The sequence below is a fragment of the Oncorhynchus clarkii genome, chromosome 17, assembly GCF_045791955.1.
Source record: "Oncorhynchus clarkii lewisi isolate Uvic-CL-2024 chromosome 17, UVic_Ocla_1.0, whole genome shotgun sequence".
NCBI lineage: Eukaryota > Metazoa > Chordata > Actinopteri > Salmoniformes > Salmonidae > Oncorhynchus > Oncorhynchus clarkii.
Window position 1 is genome coordinate 40670192 of NC_092163.1, and position 19944 is coordinate 40690135.

At 44.2% G+C, this 19944-nt stretch overlaps 2 protein-coding genes across 2 annotated transcripts in view; both read left to right on the top strand.

Moving 5' to 3' along the window:
• Positions 1 to 341: 341 nt before the first annotated feature.
• Positions 342 to 1171, top strand: LOC139370840 (achaete-scute homolog 5-like). The gene has a single exon (XM_071110653.1). The coding sequence runs from the start codon at positions 506 to 508 to the stop codon at positions 1169 to 1171; it is 666 nt and encodes a 221-aa protein (XP_070966754.1). The 5' UTR covers positions 342 to 505.
• A 2359-nt stretch (positions 1172 to 3530) lies between these two features.
• Positions 3531 to 19944, top strand: part of LOC139370815 (dihydropyridine-sensitive L-type skeletal muscle calcium channel subunit alpha-1-like) — a 32829-nt gene continuing 16415 nt past the window's right edge. Inside the window, exons 1-10 of the mRNA XM_071110597.1 lie at positions 3531 to 4064; positions 6646 to 6751; positions 14918 to 15057; positions 15898 to 16040; positions 16841 to 16993; positions 17174 to 17379; positions 18737 to 18840; positions 18917 to 19062; positions 19455 to 19536; positions 19672 to 19832. Coding sequence (XP_070966698.1) covers positions 3874 to 4064; positions 6646 to 6751; positions 14918 to 15057; positions 15898 to 16040; positions 16841 to 16993; positions 17174 to 17379; positions 18737 to 18840; positions 18917 to 19062; positions 19455 to 19536; positions 19672 to 19832 — 1432 coding nt within the window. The 5' untranslated portion in view covers positions 3531 to 3873. The remainder of the gene's footprint in view (positions 4065 to 6645; positions 6752 to 14917; positions 15058 to 15897; positions 16041 to 16840; positions 16994 to 17173; positions 17380 to 18736; positions 18841 to 18916; positions 19063 to 19454; positions 19537 to 19671; positions 19833 to 19944) is intronic.

Genomic DNA, 19944 nt, shown 5'->3' on the forward strand with positions numbered 1-19944 from the left:
ACATTTTGTGTATGGTTTCCTCGAAACAAGGGGTGGCTCAACTTACCCCCACTCTCCCCTACAACAAAGCCAGATACTAGTCTTGGATTTGCATACTTTCAGTGTGATTGTAAATGTTCTGATTTTCAGGTAACGGTAAAGATCTTCCTTTGGTTTCTTAGCACAAAGTGCAGCTATCTAATCCCTTACTTTTGAAGTGTGTATAGCCTCATTGCTTCTTTAAATACATGCAACAGTCATTATTATCTTCAAAACCTCCTGTGTTTGATTAGGGCGGCTCATTTAACTAGGTTCTAACCTTTCATCCGGTCTTAATTCACTTCCACAGATCTACAAGAGGAGAGTGTTTGATGATGAAGCTCCACCTTGTTTCTCCTTCTACTTGAGGCGAACAAGTTCACCAGAAAACTGGATGCCACAAGTGGAGGAAACTCACAACTCGCTGCTCTGATTCCTTATCCATCCATTTGTCTTAAGAGTCTCTCTCTCTGTTCACACCATCACCATGAGTGCTGTCTTCTCCCACCCCTTCGTAGACCAGCGGCCCACCTACCTAAACAGAGGCAGCAGCCTGCCGTATGGTCTGTCTCCCTCTAGTGGCTACTCTGAAAACCGCCCAAACACCCACTCCAACCGCCTCCACTCTGGCTCTGACCCTCTGGCCCACACAGTGCCCTTCCTCCTCTACCCCACCACAATGGACCCTGGAGGCCTCTATGAAGCCTCGTTCCGGGGCCCCGGAGGCCCCAATCTCCTCCCCTACCTGTCCCCATTCCACCACGGGCACTTTGGGGTGTATGAGTGCCCCTTCGAGCCAGCGTTCATCCAGAAGCGTAACGAGCGGGAGCGTCAGAGGGTGAAGTGTGTGAACCAAGGCTATGCCAAGCTGAGGGACCACCTGCCCGGGGGTGTCAGTGAGAAGAGGCTCAGTAAAGTGGAGACACTGAGGGCAGCAATTCATTATATTAAATACCTGCAGGGGCTGGTGGAGGGGCAGGGGAAGGGCAGAGATGGGTATGAGGGGGGACAGGTGTGCCACAGCCCCAGTTCTGCCCACTGTAGGACGGAGGACTCGGACCACAGCAATGGGGGGTCACCTCACTCTCTCTCAGACTCCTCCTCTTCCTCCGCGGGGATAGACTGTGAGGAGTCAGCGGGCTCTGGGACCTAGATGATTGTGGGTAGTATAGTTTGTGAGCGAGACTGTGGATAGACATTTGTGGATTGAGGTAGGACTTCCCTCTCTCCAAGGACTGCTCACGAAAACATCAAACCCTGAGCACGAAGATATATAATTTAAGACTTATTCCAGTAGATACTATGTAATGTATTGGCAATATGTCTTGTTTTTTTTGCCACTAAAATGTTTTACCAAACCACTTTCAGATGCTGATTATGTCAAAGAAGATGTCACGAACACTTTAGATTTGAAGATAAACATCTGAAACTCAGAAAGCAATCCCAGCTAGCACATAACATTCTGAGAACAGCTCTACGTTTTTAGAGCTTGGTGAGACCGTGGATGTCCTATGGTTATTTTGCACACAGCCTTCCATCAACTCTTTGGGAATGGTGCATAGTTGTTTGGCTTTGGAATAGTCTCCGCTCATTTCAGGAACCTGATTAAAACAAAATCTTACTATTTCATTACATTAAAAGAAAGTTTCCGAAATGGTCAAACAGGGTTACATTTCATTTCAATTTTGGTAATTATCTTGGAATGTTCTCTAACTGGTTCGACGTTGGGAATGTTCTCAACTAGTTCAGAGAATGTTAAGAAACAATGTTCTTCTGTGGGAATTTCGGTACTTGAATGTTTCTTACAGGTTTCCTCATGGTTCTATTTAAAGTCACGTTCTCAAATTGTTCCAAGAACGTGAAGAAAACTTTCCATTAAAAAAAACATTTGATGCTGAGAACATACACATTCCATGCTCAGCCTCAACAAAACTCTCTCTATCTACTATCCTGTTAAGTGTGTTCAGGTGTGTTGGCTGTGCCCACTAATTGGCCACACCTGATCTTATTGAGTGCTGTTTTCCTTTGAAATGGGGTCTGTTTGAACAGACTAAAATAAACAGCCTTGTATGCATAAAAAACAAAGCATGCTAGCTCCATCCTGGTGGCGCAGTAGACTAATTCAATGAATAGAGAAGAGAAGATTATAGATTTGAATCTCACTAAATAAAAAAATCTGTAATAAATATGTTTGCATGATTAATGCCTAAGGAAAGGAATTTCCATGTGTCCTAATTGTGCTTGGATTTCAAGAAGTAAACCCCAAATAATCTAGCAGTGTTATTAAAAGACTTTCAGTGAAAGTTTTAAGGTTGTTATTCAAAATAACCTCTAATTTCAGTTCTCAGACCGTTAATAAAACCTCCCAGGAAAACGTTCAAGGAACCAGAGTAAAATGTTCTCAGAACCTCTCTGCAACCTAAAAATAACAGTCCCAGAACAGTCAAAATGTTCACGTCTGTTCTCAGAACATTTAAAAAACATTCAGTTCCTACAACCAATGTGAAACTAAAAACATATGTTTCCACAACTTCCAAGGATCCAAATGTGTTAATTGGGACGAATTCAAGTATGCAATGTTTATTGTCTTTCAAAATGAAAAACGGACCATTGTAGCAACACGTTACTGTTATCAAAAGAAACTGTATTTCCCAAAACAAACTGTATTTAATTTTATTACAGCGCATGACATCTTTTGGAAATTTCCGGTGATATTAAGTCACAAAACTGGTAATAAAGTAATGTGATTCCTCTTTTCACGAATAGAGTTTTTGGAAAAGAAACAGATTCTACAATGGGACAACTGATACTTGGATGCAATTTTTTTTCGGGGGGGGGTTAGACAGTATGCATAATGGTGTTAATCTAATTACTCTAATTTGTTGTAGTACTGTAGTTCACCATAATTGTGCTCATTCCTCAGACCTGGGGCCTGTCATTAATGTTTGGTTGCTGTGTTTGCGTTCTATATATACAAAGCCTTTCACAAACCCTGTCATATAATAAAAAGCATTGGGCATGATAGAGCACAAATTGATACCATAAATAATATTTGTTTCATCATAAGAGTCACCAACTGTTGACACAGATCTCACTGGCAATAATTCACAGACACGTTTCCCACCATCGAGTCCATTCTATGATGTTAACTCTACTCCCAAACATACATGTCAGAGGTCATGAAGGGTTAGTTCAACCAATGAGGGGACACCCCAACTCCGTTGGGCATTGTAGTAGCCATCATGTCTGTGAAGGCCAATAAAAAAAAATGTGAAAGTCAAATAGCACAAACAATGTCGGGGGACTCAGTGTTACAACCAATGACAGGACATCACTCCAACCCTGTTAGCCAATGACACGATACTACTATGGGGACGACAACAACATAGTATATGCCTTACGCTGCCTTAACCTTCACTCTTGGTAAATGTGCCCCCCCCCTTCCGACACCACCTCCCCAGAATGACACTCATTGTCTATATTTATTCTCTCCGCTGACCAACTGTTCCTCCAACCAATAAACAGGCACAGGTCTGTCATCTCAGAAAGGGAGAGAGAGAGGGGGAATGCCCGAGAAAGAGTACAGGGAGATATAGACAACAGAGAGGAGAGAGGAGTGTTGTGGAAGAAATGAGTGCCTACCCAGCAGGTTATGAAGAGGACCAGTAGGACCTGGACTAGCTGAGCAGGTGAATCGCTAGCTGACCTGGTGGAATACAGCACTGAAAGCAACCATCTTCACTTGGGCTAGGATCTGGACGACCAGGTCAAGTTGGGGGTACAGTAGCTGGCTGGCTGAAGAGGCCATTTTAGCGACCATCTTCACTTCCTCCAAATTCCCCAGGTAGAGCCAAGATGGCGGAGAGTGGCGGCGAGCCTAACCTGCAGTCCTACATTATGGACGAGGAAACTCTGAAGAGGAAGCAGAAGGAGAAGCTGAAGAAGCTCCTGGCCACGGGGGGAAACCCTCGGCCCGCACGCTCCCTCTTTTTCCTCACATTGAAGAACCCCTTCCGCAAGGCTGCCATCAACATTGTGGAATGGAAGTATCCTTTAGGGGTCAGGGGTCAAGGGTCAGGGGTTAGAGGTCAGGAGGGTGTGGGAACAGGAAACGGTTGTCACTAGATAACCATGCTCAGAGTTGTGTGTAGAAATGATGTAGCCTGGTCCCAGATCTGTTTGTGTTGCCTTGTCAACACAGCACAAACAGGCTAGATAAGAACGGTTATTAAACCATGAAGCATGGTCAAGCTGTTAGAAATAATGGCACAGTGCGTTCACACCATAAATGTCTAACATGGCCAGATAGTGAAGCCTGTCTGTGGATTGTCGGTATAGCAAATGATTGTTTATGACATGGATACATTTGGTCTTGTATTGATGGTCAATGCAACCCAGCAGTGTTTCCCACATCGTGCCCCAAGCCCAGTTTCTATTGAGGTCATGGATAGCAACTGGGTTGTTAGAGAGTTAAGGCTTTGTGTATTTGCTGGATGACAGAGAAGTATTTGAACAGCTAATCAAATGGCTACCTAGACTATTTTCATTGCCCCCCCCTTTTTTTTACACTGCTGCTACTCTCTGTTTATTATCTATGCATAGTTACTTTAACTCAACCTACATGTACATATTACCTCAATTACCTCGACTAACTGGTGACCCCGCACATTGACACCTGTATATAGCCTCACTAATGTTATTTTACTGCTACTCTTTAATGAATTGTTTCTTAAATGTTTTATTTTTTACTGATCTATATTTTACTTAACACTTATTTTTCTTCAAACTGCATTGTTGGTTAAGGGCTCGTAAGCAAGCATTTCATTGTAAGGTCTACCTACAGCTGTTGTATTCAGCAAATGCAATTGGATTTGATTTGATTTGTTTTGAATGGGTGGTAGCAGCCGAGCGTCTGGGAACAACTGCTTCAGGGTTCTGAGGCATGGCTGCCATCGTGACGAGTCAACACTTTATAAATCACCCCTCCTGTTGAGTCTCGTATTGTCTTGTAGTGAATAAGGTGACAGACGGCTGGACCATATCTCTGTATAGCCGTAGAGTTAAAACCACTCTGATACGCTCACACATGACAGTACAACACACACGTTATAACCACGGGACACAGCCCTTACATTTTCTGGTAGTCCAGTCCAGTATGCAGACATGCTGAACTGTAGAGTGGCTTGAGCATCAGAGCAACAGGTTGATGACTACGGGTTTCAGAACAACATGCATTAGCATCAGGGTAGAGCGGAGACGACCCATATTGGGTGGTGACAGGAACACAACAGAGTACATTTCTGTTAGAATCATCTTGTAAATGCAAATTGTCTCGAGGACAAATCCACCACAGCTCAGAATCACAATTGAACCGTGGGCGTACCATAGACTCCCACATCCAAGGTTACAGTTCTGTTTTGGTAGTGAGTAATGACTGTGGCTGCAGTAACGGTCCACTGAGATGTTAGAATCCAGTGAAGCTGTTGATGGATTATTTTTGACATGTAAAATATGAGTTTGTTATAGCGACAGTGTGATGATATTCCTGGGGACGGACGGACAGCTGTCCTCCCACGTCACAGCCTAAAAACAGACTCGCTAAGCTAAGAGAATGCTGCTTCAGACACGGACTGGTGGTGGAATTGGGTACTGCAGTCGGAGAGGGGAACAACAGCATGATGACTAGAATATTTGTTCTATTTAACTAGGCAAGTCAGTTAAGAACAAATTCTTATTTACAATGACGGCCCAGGAACAGTGGGTTAACTGCTTTGTTCAGGGGCAGATCGACAGATTTGTACCTTGTCAGCTCGGGGATTCAATCTAGCAACCTTTAGGTTACTGGCCCAACACTCTAACCACTAGGCTACCTGCCACCCCCAATGAAGTTGCAGTTGATTATCCACGGTATTACCCTTATTAAAGCTTTGCACTATTACACACCCAGGAGTGCAACATTGCACAGCATTGACCATTTTGAATGTGCTGTACTGAAGGGACCCAGATATTTGAACTCGCCACCATCTTTACCACAGGTGCCGACATAAATAGATCCGATTATCTTCTAATTGACCCATTGTTGGCCTCAAATGTCTCCCAGTGTGTTTTCAATACCCTTGGCTATATGGGGAAGTCCCTATTGAGGGCTTGCAAACACTGTACATCAGTTCAACTGAAACAGACTCACCTTATTGATATGTTTGACATTTTGTGATTCAGATGCATGGCCAATATTGCTAGTTATGGTTACTCTGTCAATAGTTATCCTGTAACTGATACAAAACTAGCACGAGCACTAGTTTCCTGTAACATGAAGTCTACAGTGGCATGTTAAACCGTGCACCTTATGGTTATTTAGATTGTGAACGTCGTCTAATTGGTGGGTGAGGTTGAAAGATCTCACTGAGATGCATGTGTACTTCCTGTAGGCATTGAATGGTGGAATAGCTATCCATATCCATCCATATCGCTTGGTTAGGTAACATCAGTTTGGATAAGAAAGGAAAATATCCCGCAAAGTATCTAATGGTATATTTTAAAAGGATATTATTTCCTACACCCTGCAGTTCTGGGATCTGCTGGATGTGTATAATGTCGCTTGAACCTTTCCTGAGCGTTCCCCATCAGACCGTTTGAGATCATCATCCTGCTGACCATCTTTGCCAACTGTGTGGCCCTGGCTGTGTTCCTGCCCATGCCTGAGGAGGACAGCAATAACACCAACAGCAACCTGGTGAGTCTGGACCCAATACACACCATCTCACATGGATTGAAAGTGATGGAGATCGTAATACTGCTAGTTGGGGTTTAATTCATTTAGGTTGGGAAGCAGGGTTCTATTTCAAATACTTGTTTTGATGTCTCACTATGGGATTTGCTGTCAGAGATACACAGGTCGATACCCACCCTCTGGTCATTCTCACTTTCTTCCTTGTGAAGATCCCTACACTCTCTGAAGCTCTCCTCAGCACGACTTGACCCCTGTCTCCTTGCTTAACTGTTCACAGGCAAACCGTGAGGTTATGCTGCCAAACGTAGGACCTCAGCTCTCGCCCTTTGTGTTGAGTACTGACCGAAAGGAACATTTTTGCTTAGAATAGATTTCTAATTCTCTGGTTGAGGCTAGCGTCACACGGCTAGCTACTGAGACTTGACTAGCGCAAGCCACAAGGCCTAGCTAATCCAGCTAGCTCGCTGCAAGGCCAGCTAAGCACCACTAGCTTTTCTACCTGCAAGGGTAAAAATGGCTAGCTCTCCTCTCTCGTTTAGCTCAACCTGTGTTCACTAGTTTTGTGTTGACTAAACGGACCAATCCAGCCTCACAAGCGTGGCGGTCAAGAGGCCGCCACGCTTGTGGTCACCGACAGACTATGCTGCAACACGCTCTTCTTTATGTTAGGCGAACGCTAGCTAGCTACAACTAGCTTCGCAGCTACACAGGGCTAGCACTCTCTTAACCCGAGTTTACAAACGTTTTGTTTTCTTCTCTGAGTTATGTAACCTGCTACCTGAGCAGGGCCGCTGCCAAAGCACCGCATACCCGTGTCCATGCGGGGCCATGATTGCAGTCAAGGATACACACTCCTTGTGTATCACCTGCTTGGTGGTTGAGCATGCCAAAGCAGCACTCACTAACCCTGAGTCCTGTGTGCATTGTAGGAAGATGCCTAAGACCTGCCTCAAACGGACTGTTCTCCCTTGGCTGAGGTTATGGATGGTTTTGAAGACCTAGCAGCTGGGAAGTTGGGAGGGGACATCTCGAGGCCCTCTAGCACCCTAAGCAATGCATCTTTTACCAGACAAAAAATGTCCTGCTCACCTGCAGGCGGGCAGCAACCAGGCTCAATATTGAGTGGCCTGCGCCCATAGGGCGCGAAAGGGACTGGCTCAATGGGAGGTGGACTGGCTCAATGGGAGGAGGCTCCTTTCTGACACCGTCCCAGGGAAACAGCCCCTCCCAGTAGGCCACTCCACAGGTGGAGGAGAGAGCCCTATGGTTAAAATTGTCCAGGTTGTTGGACAAGGAGAAAGCAGATTTCCCCGACGCTCTGATTGAGCCTAAGGAATGGTTTTGGCCGGCTGTCACTGCCATGTGGCAGAAGTGCAAACATTGAAAGAAGGAAGGCGAAACCTTCAACTTCTGCCTGCCCTGCAGATCCAGTTACCGTGGCTACCCGGTCTACCCTTCCACAAGCCATGGCTTCATGGCAGGGAGAGAGCAGCACACTGGCTCCAGCGGTAGAGAGGGGCAGCCAACAGTTCATACCATGTCTTGGTCTGTTCTCTCTCAGGTGGAGCACAGACTTTCCCCCACATCACTATGGGGGAGAAGCACATCTGTGCTCCTAAAACCCTATCACCCGTGCAACGGATCATTCCTATGCGTCCACTCACAGGGAAGACGAAGGGAGCGCACTCAACCACCAAGTGCCCTCCTTGCCACAGCTCTCCCTTCAATCGGTCTTGCCAAGGGCACAGAGCAAAAATACAACAAAAGGGCGCCTCGCCATGAAGCCACCAGAGGGCGCTTCGTCAACACTGGTGAGCAAGAGTCATCTAACTTGTAGGCAACTCGCTGCAAGAGCAGGGAACTGCAAAATGCACAGTCCAGCCCAGGGTCTTGTCCGCAGTTAAAAGGGTTACAGACTGCAGTTCGCTATGAAGCCACCCTTTTTCAATTGAATTCTAAATTCAGTATCAAGTGACGACTCAGCTCTCTCAACATTCTGCCTCGCTCTAATCCTCAATGCAACTGGTTCACTTCAGTCTTATTTTCACACAAGTCAGCAGACAGAAGGTTTTATCAGGTTTGCCTTTCAGTGCTTGATAACACTTTATTTGGGTAGTCCATTTGTAGATACTCTACAAACTATCTGCTACTCTTTAATTAATTAATCCTAACCTTAAACTTGACCCTTACCCTAACCCGTATTCTAAACCTAACCCTAACATTAAACTTTATCCTAAACCTAAACTTAACCCTTACCCTAATCATAACCTTAAACGTAACCCTTACCCTAACCCATATTCTAAACCTGACCCCAACCCTAACTCTAACCTTAATAAGCAGTTGCTTACCAACAGGTAGTTTGTTTATAGTTTGACCATCTGTACAGCATCTACATTATAGACTATCCGGACTATCCAAATAAAGTGTGACCAAGGGTAAAGCCAACAAATACCTCGTTGGCCCCTTTGGGCTAGCGCTAGCTCCCCGGACGTTCAGCAGGTGTGTGGAAGGGGCTCTAGCATCCCTGAGAATCAGAGGACTCCGAGTCGAAGCCTCCATAGACAATTACCTCATTTGCTGCACGACACAGGAGCAAGCAGTACAGGACACGGCTTCCCTAGGGTTCAAATTCAACCACAAAAATAACTGCCAACACAGAGAATAGAATAGCTAGGTGTCAAGCTGGACGACGATACGACTCTGGGGGCGTACATCAAACGCCAGGGCGGCTCTCGCTCTCTGCATCGACACAGACTAGCTGTCAAGATTATTCTGCGGAGCAGAGCGCACCTCCTTTCACTGCGTGTGACTCGACCTTCTGGAGAGAGGGAAGGTTTTCTCCACTGTAATGGCCTATTAAGCCACTATCTCTGCCTGCCATATAGGCTTTGACAACAACACAGTAGGGAGGCATCCCCTGTTATGTCGTTTTATGAAGGGTGCGTCGCTTACGTCCAGTCTCCAAGCCTTCAGCACCGTCTTGGGACCTGTCTATTGTACTTGAGGTTATTTCACAGCAACCTTTCGAGCTGCTGGAAAGCGTGGATATGATATCTCTCATTCAAAACCACTTTACTGATTGTCCTTACGTCTGCAAAGCAAGTGAGTGAGCTCCACGCACTGTCAGTCCACCACTCGTGCCTACAGTTTGCCCCGGGGTTTTCACCAGTGGTGGAAAAAGTACTAAATAGTCATACTTGAGTAAAAGTAAAGATACCTTAATTTAATAGAAAATGACTCAAGTAAAAATGAAAGTCTAAAAGTATTTGGTTTTAAATATACTTAAGTTTCAAAAGTAAATGGAATTGCTCAAATGTACTTACGTATCAAAAGTACAATTTGAAACCATACAAATTCCTTATATTAAGCAAATCAAATGGCACAATTTTCATATTGTTTTATTGAAGGATAACCAGGGGCACACTCCAACACTCAGGCATAATTTACAAATGAAGCATTTGTGTTTAGTGAGTCCGCCAGATCAGAGGCAGTAGGAATGACCAGTGACGTTCTCTTGAAAAGTGTGTGAATTGGACCATTTTCCTGTCAAAATGTAACGAGTACTTTTGGGTGTCAATGAAAATGTATGGAGTAATAAGTACAATATTTTCTATAGGAATGTAGTGAAGTAAAAATTAAAGTTGACAAAATATAAAATAATAAAGTAAAGTACAGTTACCCCAAAAAACGACTTAAGTAGTACTTTAAAGTATTTTTACTTAACACCACTGGTTTTCACAAGGTGACTTTGTTACCTAACCCCACCTTTATGCCTAAAGTGAGCAATACTTATAATTGCCATAGAATAGAATCAAGTATTTGAATGTGAACTCAAAGTTAATTGCTTAACCCCGGTTCTCTGAAAATACGAGTGCGACATCTCACCTCATGTTCCTGCTCGTAAGAGTGCAAGGAAGAGAAACATGCTTGAGATTGGCCAGAGGGTGGGGAGAGTGGCACCTTATAAAGAGGGAGGGGCTCACCTCATTCGCTACTCGACCTGTCTGCCTCCGACAGACGTTGTGCGATTGGTTCTTCGATAGTGATGCGAGTATCCAGCGAATCCCATAGCGAGACATCTCCCTCATATTCACAGAAAACCGGGTTACTCTAGTAACCTTGAGTTGTCCTCATGAAGCCTCCCTGTCTGTCATGAATACACAGAACATGTGTGAGAGTACATATGTGTCTGAATGTGTAGTGAGCACTGTATTCATACCTCGATCATGGCGGGGAATGACCTGATTATATCATGGTCCTGCTGCTAACTGGTCACTGTTCTGTTGTAGGAGCACAGTTCATAAAACAAGCAGACTGGGATCTGGCGCCTAGTGTAGTCACCTTGACTTTTGAATGGCACAATGGCCTGGATGTTTGGTGTAATCCAGTTTGAAATCTGATCCAGCAGCAAGTGCTAGAAAGTTGACCTGGTTTGTTTTTGTGGGCCAGATGCCAGACTGGCCACATGGAACTAACTGCTGTCCAACTCTGATAGTTCTGCTCATTTTGAGTTTTGTAACACTCTCTGGAAAGGATCATGAAATCAACCACAAAATGCCAATATTACAAATGGGTAGACAGATATTTCTGTATCTGAGTGACCCCAATCCGGAGATAAAGATAGAGGGGTCGTTCCACCGATTCGGGGCCTTATGAGAAGTGTGTATAACATGGTAAAAAAAAGGTTTGATTTCACCTAATTTTAACATTCTGTCATAAAGAGCACATGTTCAACTTAATAGAAATCACGTTTTCCCATCTCAACAGGTTAAAATAAGAAAGTACCTGTAAAGTGCCAAATAAAGTAACAGGGTTGACTGTAACAGGGTTGAAGATTTCATCTCAAATCAGCCTTGTGACAGGGGGAATAGAAGCATGTTTTGTGCAACAGGGAGTGGCAATTGAATGCAAGCTTCACAAAAAAAAGAAATGAAATTGCTAAAACATTTCTAGCCTGTCTATCTAGGTTTTCCACCACAAAACACCAGAAATAGCCAAAAAGAGCAGAAGCACCTCACCTGCTTTTACACTATGATTTGGCTATGTTCAATGTTCACTTTCAAAAAAACATTAAATTTCTTATGGCTGGGGGGCAGTATTGAGTAGCTTGGACGAATAAGGTGCCCAGAGGTTCCCAGAGTAAACTGCCTGCTCCTCAGTCCCAGTTGGTAATATATGCATGTATGTAGTATATTTGGATAGAAAACACTCTGAAATGTCTAAAACTGTTTGAATGATGTCTGTGAGTATAACAGAACTCATATGGCAGGCAAACACCTGAGAAAAAAATCCAAACAGGAAGTGGGAAATCTGAGGTTGGTCGATTTCAACTCAGCCCCTATTGAAGTTACAGCCGGATATTGGTCATCTTGCACTTCCTAAGGCTTCCACTAGATGACAACCATGGTTAGAAACTTGCTTGATGCTTCTACTGTGAGGTGGGGCTGAATGAGAGTGGATTGAGTCAGAGGTCTGGCAGCAGTCACGCGCTGGTCACGCACATTTCACATGAGAGGTAACTCCCATTCCTTTGCTTTTCTGAAGACAAAGGAATTCTCCGGTTGGAATATTATTGAAGATTTATGTTAAAAACATTCTAAAGATTGATTCCATGCATCGTTTGACAAGCTTCTATGGTCTGTAACAGAACTTTTTGACATTTCGTCTGCAACTAGTGAACGCGCTTCGTGAGTTTTGATTTGTTTACCAAACGCGCTTACAAAAGTAGCTATTTGGACATAAATGATGGACATTATCAAACAAATTAAACATTTATTGTGGACCTGGGATTCCTGGGAGTGCATTCTGATGAAGACCATCAAAGGTAAGTGAATATTTATGTTATTTCTGACTTCTGTTGACTCCAACATGGCGGATATATATATTTGTTTCTCTGAGCTCTGTTCTCAGATTATAGCATGGTTTGCTTTTTCCGTAAAGCTTTTTTGAAATCTGACACAGCGGTTACATTAAGGAGAAGTATATCTTTAATTCCACGTATAACACTTGTATTTCCATTAACATTTATGATGTGGCTCTCTGCATATTCACCAGATGTTTTTGGAACTACTGAACATAACGCGCCCAATGTGTACTTGTTATCAGTATAAAAAACACCTGTCCACAACCTCAAACAGTCACACTCCAAACTCCACTATGGCCAAGACCAAAGAGCTGTAAAAGGACACCAGAAACAAAATTGTAGACCTGCACCAGGCTGGGAAGACTGAATCTGCAATAGGTAAGCAGCTTGGTTTGAAGAAATCAACTGTGGGAGCAATTATTAGGAAATGGAAGTATTTTATACTGATAACAAGTTCAAACAGGTGCCATTAATACAGGTAACGAGTGGAGGACAGAGGAGCCTTTTAAAGAAGAGTTACAGGTCTGTGAGAGCCAGAAATCTTGCTTGTTTGTAGGTGACCAAATACTTACTTTCCAGCATAATTTGCAAATAAATTCATAAAAAATCATACAATGTGATTTTCTGGATTTCTTTTCACATTTTGTCTGTCATAGTTGAAGTGTACCTATGATGAAAATTACAGGCCTCTCTCATCTTTTTAAGTGGGAGAACTTGCACAATTGGTGGATGACTAAACTTTTTTGCCCCACTGTACCTGTATGCTTGAGGAATTTTAATTATGAGATGTCTGTTGTTTTGAATTTGTCGCCCTGCACTTTCACTGGCTGTTCCCATTAACGGGATTTCAGCCCTAAGAAGTTCTTAAGAAGGAATAATTACCACATATTAAAATGAGAGTTTAGTTTCTCACAGCAGGTTTGACTTTAAAATGGGGGACAGACGTAAAGGAATCATGAATCACATTAAATAAATAATAATCTTCAGAAATAACTTTGTCAAAGCAACAAGAAAACTAGGGCTTGACAATGATGGAGAATTGGTGTGTGTGTGTGTTGGAAACCTAAAGATACATACTATAAATTGCGCTATAGGAATGTCCATGACATGCCAGAATCTAACCCAATATCATTTAGGTTCACTGTGCTACAAGCAGTACAGTACAGCACTTTGAAACTTTATTAACAGCACTGTTATTGACGCTATAAAACTCCCTGCACATGCCCTTTCCCCGGGATTCTGAATAGTCCTACCCTATTAAGTAATCAAGCATCAAATAGAACATATGTAACGGCTCTCCTCTTCGTCTGATGATGAGGAATAGGAATCATCGGACCAACACGCAGCGTGTTAAGTGTTCATAGTAAATTTAATAAAATAAACTGAACACTGAATGACAAAAAACAACAAAGAGCGTGAACGACACAAAACAGTCCTGTAAGGTGAAAAAACACAAAACAGGAAACAACTACCCACAAACACAGGTGGGAACAGGCTACCTAAGTATGGTTCTCAATCAGAGACAACGATTGACAGCTGCCTCTGATTGGAAAACATACCAGGCCAAACACATAGAAATACAACACACAGAACAAAACAGAATGAAAAACAGAATGCCCACCGCAACTCACGCCCTGACCAAACCAAAATAGAGACATAAAAAAGGAACTAAGGTCAGGACGTGACAACATAGCATTTCATGTTACCCATGGCCACTTGTTACATTATCTATCCATCATCACCGTCTTATGCCTATTTGTTTACCTATTTATCGCTTGTCCGTGCTCAAAATCACGTTTTAAGTTCAAGTTCAAGTTCATTTGCATTGTGGAGTACAACAGTATGCAAACAGTATATTTCTTGCAAGTTAAAAGACAGGGCGATTAGTGAGTGGGTGCCATCTTAGGGACCTCAGCACTGAGGTTCCCAGTTGTTAATCAGTGGGGCCATTCTCTGGATGCCTGGCCTGTAATGGGAGAGGAGGAGAGACACAAATACACAGAACACCAGGGAGCTACTGAGCTGATGGATGTACCAAGCAGGATCAACTTAATCAGTTTAACTCTTGTAAACACTCTAAATGACTCAATATTTCAAGTTGAGTTTAAAATTAATATTCTTAAAATGATTGTTGTGCCATTGACTCCTAAACCCTTATAACTAGCTATAACTTGTTTGGAAACTTTGTCACCAAGCAGAATCAATGAATTATACTCCATTGCACATATTCATTATGGGTACTGTTTTATGGGTACTGTAGTTAGTACCTCATGATACACTAACAAGCCTTTATCGTTGTTTCACAGGAAAGTCTGGAGTACATCTTCCTCATCGTCTTCTCCATAGAGTGCTTTCTAAAAATAATAGCCTATGGATTTCTATTTCACGAGAATGCGTATCTGCGGAACTGTTGGAACATACTGGATTTTGTCTGTGTATCTGTGGGGTAAGTAGGGAAGAGATGAAAATGTTCTGTCATGTTCTCTCATGCTCTGTCACGTTCTGTCACGCTCTGTCACGCTCTGTCACGTTCTGTCACCCTCTGTCACCCTCTGTCACGCTCTGTCACATTTAGTCATGCTCTGTCACGCTCTGTCACGCTCTGTCACGCTCTGTCACGTTCTGTCACGTTCTGTCACGCTCTGTCACGCTCTGTTACGTTCTGTCACGCTCTGTCACGCTCTGTCACGTTCTGTCACGCTCTGTCATGCTCTGTCACGTTCTGTCATGTTCTGTCACGCTCTGTCATGATCTGTCATGTTCTGTCATGCTCTGTCATGTTCTGTCATGCTCTGTCATGCTCTGTCACGCTCTGTCATGCTAGAACTCTTCTGTGACTGTATGATCTTGTTTATCTCTCTCTGTACTCCCTTTTGTCCTCCTCTATCTTTCAACCTCTCCCTCCTCTCTCCCTCCTCTCTCCCTCCCCTCTCCCTCTCCTCTCCCTCCCCTCTCCCTCCCCTCTCCCTCCCCTCTCCTCTCTCTCCCTTCTCTCTCATCTCTCTCCCTCCCCTCTCCTCTCTCTCCCTCCTCTCTCCCTCCTCTCTCCCTCCCCTCTCCCTCTCCTCTCCCTCCCCTCTCCCTCTCCTCTCCCTCCCCTCTCCCCTCTCCCCCCTCTCTCCCTACTCTCTCCCTCCTCTCCTCTCCCTCCCCTCTCCCTCTCCTCTCCCTCCCCTCTCCCTCCTCTCTCCCTCCCCTCTCCCTCCCCTCTCCCTCTCCTCTCTCTTCCCTCTCTCCCCTCTCCCTCTCTTTTCCCTCATTCCTCTCTCCCTCTCTCCCTCTCCAGGCTGTTTGCAGTCATCGGGGACTTCATCACCTATATCAGTGGTGTGGAGGCTCAACCAGGGGACAAGGGAGGAGGCTTCGACATGAAGGCCCTCAGGGCATTCAGGGTGCTCCGGCCCCTCAGGCTGGTCTCTGGAGTCCCCAGTAAGGACCACTGTACAATAGGAACCCTGTAGCAGTCATAAGGGCAAAAATCAGCAGAAGGCAATTCAGGTTAAAGTGTAGAATGACAAAATAAATTGCCTCTGAATCAGGCTTAACATGTCCTATTTATATTAAATAAACCAAAACATATTTCTCACAAGTGTAGCATAGTTCGTATAAGCTCTACAAACAATATGTCTATTCCCGAGGAATTTGAACGGTAAGTTGATGTGATCATATATTTCATGAATGAACAGAAATGACCAATATAACCAAACGCTAACGTTTTAGATTACTGGGAAATCATTACTGGTGATATATCTATATGGGAATTGCTAAGCATTTAAAAAACAAAGGGAAAAACAGTGAATGCGCTTAAATTGGCGGGAAGCAGATAGCTCATTTGTGATAAGAGGAGCCTAGCACTCACTTCACCACAACCATATTCTGAGAACACTTACCTTCAGCAACAATGCTAGTGTCAAATACAATATAATTTGGTTAATTGCGGTTAGTTTGCAGTTTGATCTAGTTATATTGGTCAACTACTACAGTGGTTCCCCACCAGGGGTACTAGGACCCCTGGGGGAAATTGTCCTATCTACAATGGGTACTTGAGAAGACTCATGAGACCATAGACCTACTTGTAAAATGCAAGAGGGAGTACTTCAGGGGTACTCAAGGAAGGGGAAAATTCAGGAAGGGGAAGAATCAGCTGGTGGTACAGTAACTGAAAATGGTTGTCAACTACCGGACTACTAGGTCCACTGATGTTTACAATGTGTCTGCTCGTCCCCCAGGCCTGCAGGTGGTGATGAACTCCATCCTGAAATCCATGCTACCTCTGTTCCACATCTCCCTGCTGGTCTTCTTCATGGTCACCATCTACGCCATCGTGGGACTGGAGCTGTTCAAGTGCAAGATGCATAAAACCTGCTACTACACAGGCACAAGTAGGAAACGCACACACACACACACACACACACACACACACACACACACACACACACACACACACACACACACACACACACACACACACACACACACACACACACACACACACACACACACACACACACACACACACACACACACACCCTGCCTATATCTTCTCCCCCATTGCCCTGCAGATATCATAGCCACAGTGGAGAATGAGAAGGCATCTCCATGTGCCCAGGCCGGTAATGGTCGGCGCTGCACCATCAACGGGACAGAGTGTAGGGCGGGATGGGCCGGACCCAACAACGGCATCACACACTTTGACAACCTGGGCTTCGCTATGCTCACTGTCTACCAGTGCATCACTACCCAGGGCTGGACCGACGTGCTCTACTGGGTACTGTGTTACATCACCCCTATACCTTAATGTTACTGTACTGCTTCATCCTGTTGCATTATGTACTTCATCCCCGTTAATGTAGCCCGTACCTGTCCTCTCACTCGGTCTCATTATCCGTCTCTCTCAATTCCATTTCAGGGGCTTTTTAGGCATGGGAAACGCATGTTTACATTGCCACAGCAAGTGAAATAGATAATAAACAAAAGTGAAATAAGCAGTCAAAAAAATGAACAGTAAACTTTACACTCACAAATTTCCAAAAGACATTTCAAATGTCATATTATGTCTATAGACAGTGTTGTAATAATGTGCAAATAGTTAAAGAACAAAAGGGAAAATAAATATAAATATGGGATGTATTTACAATGGTGTTTGTTCTTCACTTGTTGATATTTTCTTGTGGTAACAGGTCACACATCTTGCTGCTGTGATGGCACACTGTTGTATTTCACCCAATAGATATGGAAGTTTATCAACAGCATTTTTAAAAATGTTTCATTATTTGTGAGTCTGTGTAATCTGAGAGAAATATGTGTATCTCTTATGGTCATACATTTGGCAGGAGGTTAGGAAGTGCAGCTCAGTTTCCACCTCATTTTGTGGGCAGTGTGCACGTAGCCTGTGTTCTCATGAGAGCCAGGTCTGCCTACGGTGTCCTTTCTCAATAGCAAGGCTATGCTTACTGAGTCTGTACATAGTCGAAGCTTTCCTTCAATTTGGGTCAGTCACAGTGGTCAGGTATTCTGCCACGGTGTACTCTCTGTTTAAGGCCAAATAGCACCATAGTTTGCTCAGTTGTTTTTGTTCATTCTTTCCAATGTGTCAAGTAAATCTTTTTTTTTGTTTTCTCATGGGTCTAATTGTGTTGCTGTCCTGGGCTCTGTGGGGTGTGTTTGTGTTTGTGAACAGAGCCCCAGGACCAGCTTGCTTAGGGGACTCTGCTCCAGGTTCATCTCTCTGTAGGTGGTGGTTTTGTTGTGGAAAGTTGGGGAATCGCTTCCTTTTAGGTGGTTGTAGAATTGATCCGTTCATTCTGGATTTTGATAATTAGTGGGTATCGGCCTATATCTGCTCTGCATTCATTATTTGGTGTTTTACATTGTACACAGAGGATATTTTTGCAGAATTCTGCATGCAGAGTCTCAATTTGGTCTCTCTTTCTTTCTTTCTCTCTCTCTCTCTCTCTCTCTCTCACTCTCTCGCTCTCGCTCTTCCTCTCTCTCTCTTTCTTTCTCCCCCTCACTTTGTCTCTGTCTCTCTCTATATCCCCCTCTCTCGCTCTCTCTCTCTCCTTTCCTTCCACTCCTTCTATCTCTCCCTCTCTCCCTCTCCCTCTCCCTCTCTCTCTCTTCAGGTGAATGATGCCATCGGTATGGAGTGGCCGTGGATGTACTTTCTGACACTCATCTTGGTTGGCTCCTTCTTTGTACTCAATCTGGTTCTGGGCGTGCTCAGTGGGTAAGAGGACAGACACACACACACACTCATCTCTCTCACTTTCATCTTTTCTCCATCTCTCTTTCCCCTCCGTCAGTGAATTCACTAAGGAGCGAGAGAAGGGTAAGGCGCGTGGAGAGTACACAGAGATGAGGGAGACCCAGCAGCTGGATGAGGATCTGAAGGGCTACATGGAGTGGATCACACAGGCCGAAGTCATGGACGCCGACGGGGAAGGACAGGGTACTTATGGCTTCCTAACCCTATCACCAACACACAATAGAATAGAGGTAGGACTACAATAGGAGTCAGCCCGTTGCAGACGTCCTGCAGGTTGGCATTTTATGTCATGAATCTTGTTCTGGTGGCAGCTCTGCAGAGCGGTCACTAGCTGGCACAGCCACAAAGTCATAATTTTTTTTAAAAACCTGACCCTAACCTCAACCCTAACCTTAACCACACTGTTAACCCTAATGCCTCACCCTAACCTTAAATATTTTTATTTTCATGAATTTTTACAATATAGACAATTTTGACATTGCAGCTGAATTATCTAAGGGGAAATCTCTCAGTTCTGCCTCCAGTTCAAGATGAATGAAAGTCAACCTGCTGACACCAGTGTCTCTTGTCCCCAGGCCTGCTAACGCTGGAGGATGGAGAATCCGAGGCAGGGAGCCTAAAGGACATGGACACCATGCAAAAAATCATGTACTACTAGTAAGTACACACCTACACCGGCCTCTGACCGGGACAACACTTGGGTGTTTTGATAAAACAAAAGTCTGACAGACCTCCTCCTAACATCCCACATCTTCCTCCTCCTCTCCCTCATCTCTCACTTGCTCTGTTCAGCAAGCTGGCTCGTAAATGGAACATTTTCTTCCGGCGTAAGTGTCTTGTGTATGTGAAGTCCCGTGTGTTCTACTGGTGGGTGATCCTTCTGGTGTTCCTGAACACGCTGGCCATCGCTACTGAACACCACAAGCAGTCCCAGCAACTCACCGAGTGGCAAGGTCAGGGTCTACATATCATGTCCATAGCTTCAACCCATATACACACAATCCCAGCATCTAACAGGGCTCTTGTCTACGCCATGGCTAACACATGCAGACCTCTCTCGCGCTC

Coding starts and splice junctions, on each gene's coding strand:
- LOC139370840 (XM_071110653.1), top strand. CDS start 506: ATGAGTGCTGTCTTCTCCCACCCCTTCGTAGACCAGCGGCCCACCTAC.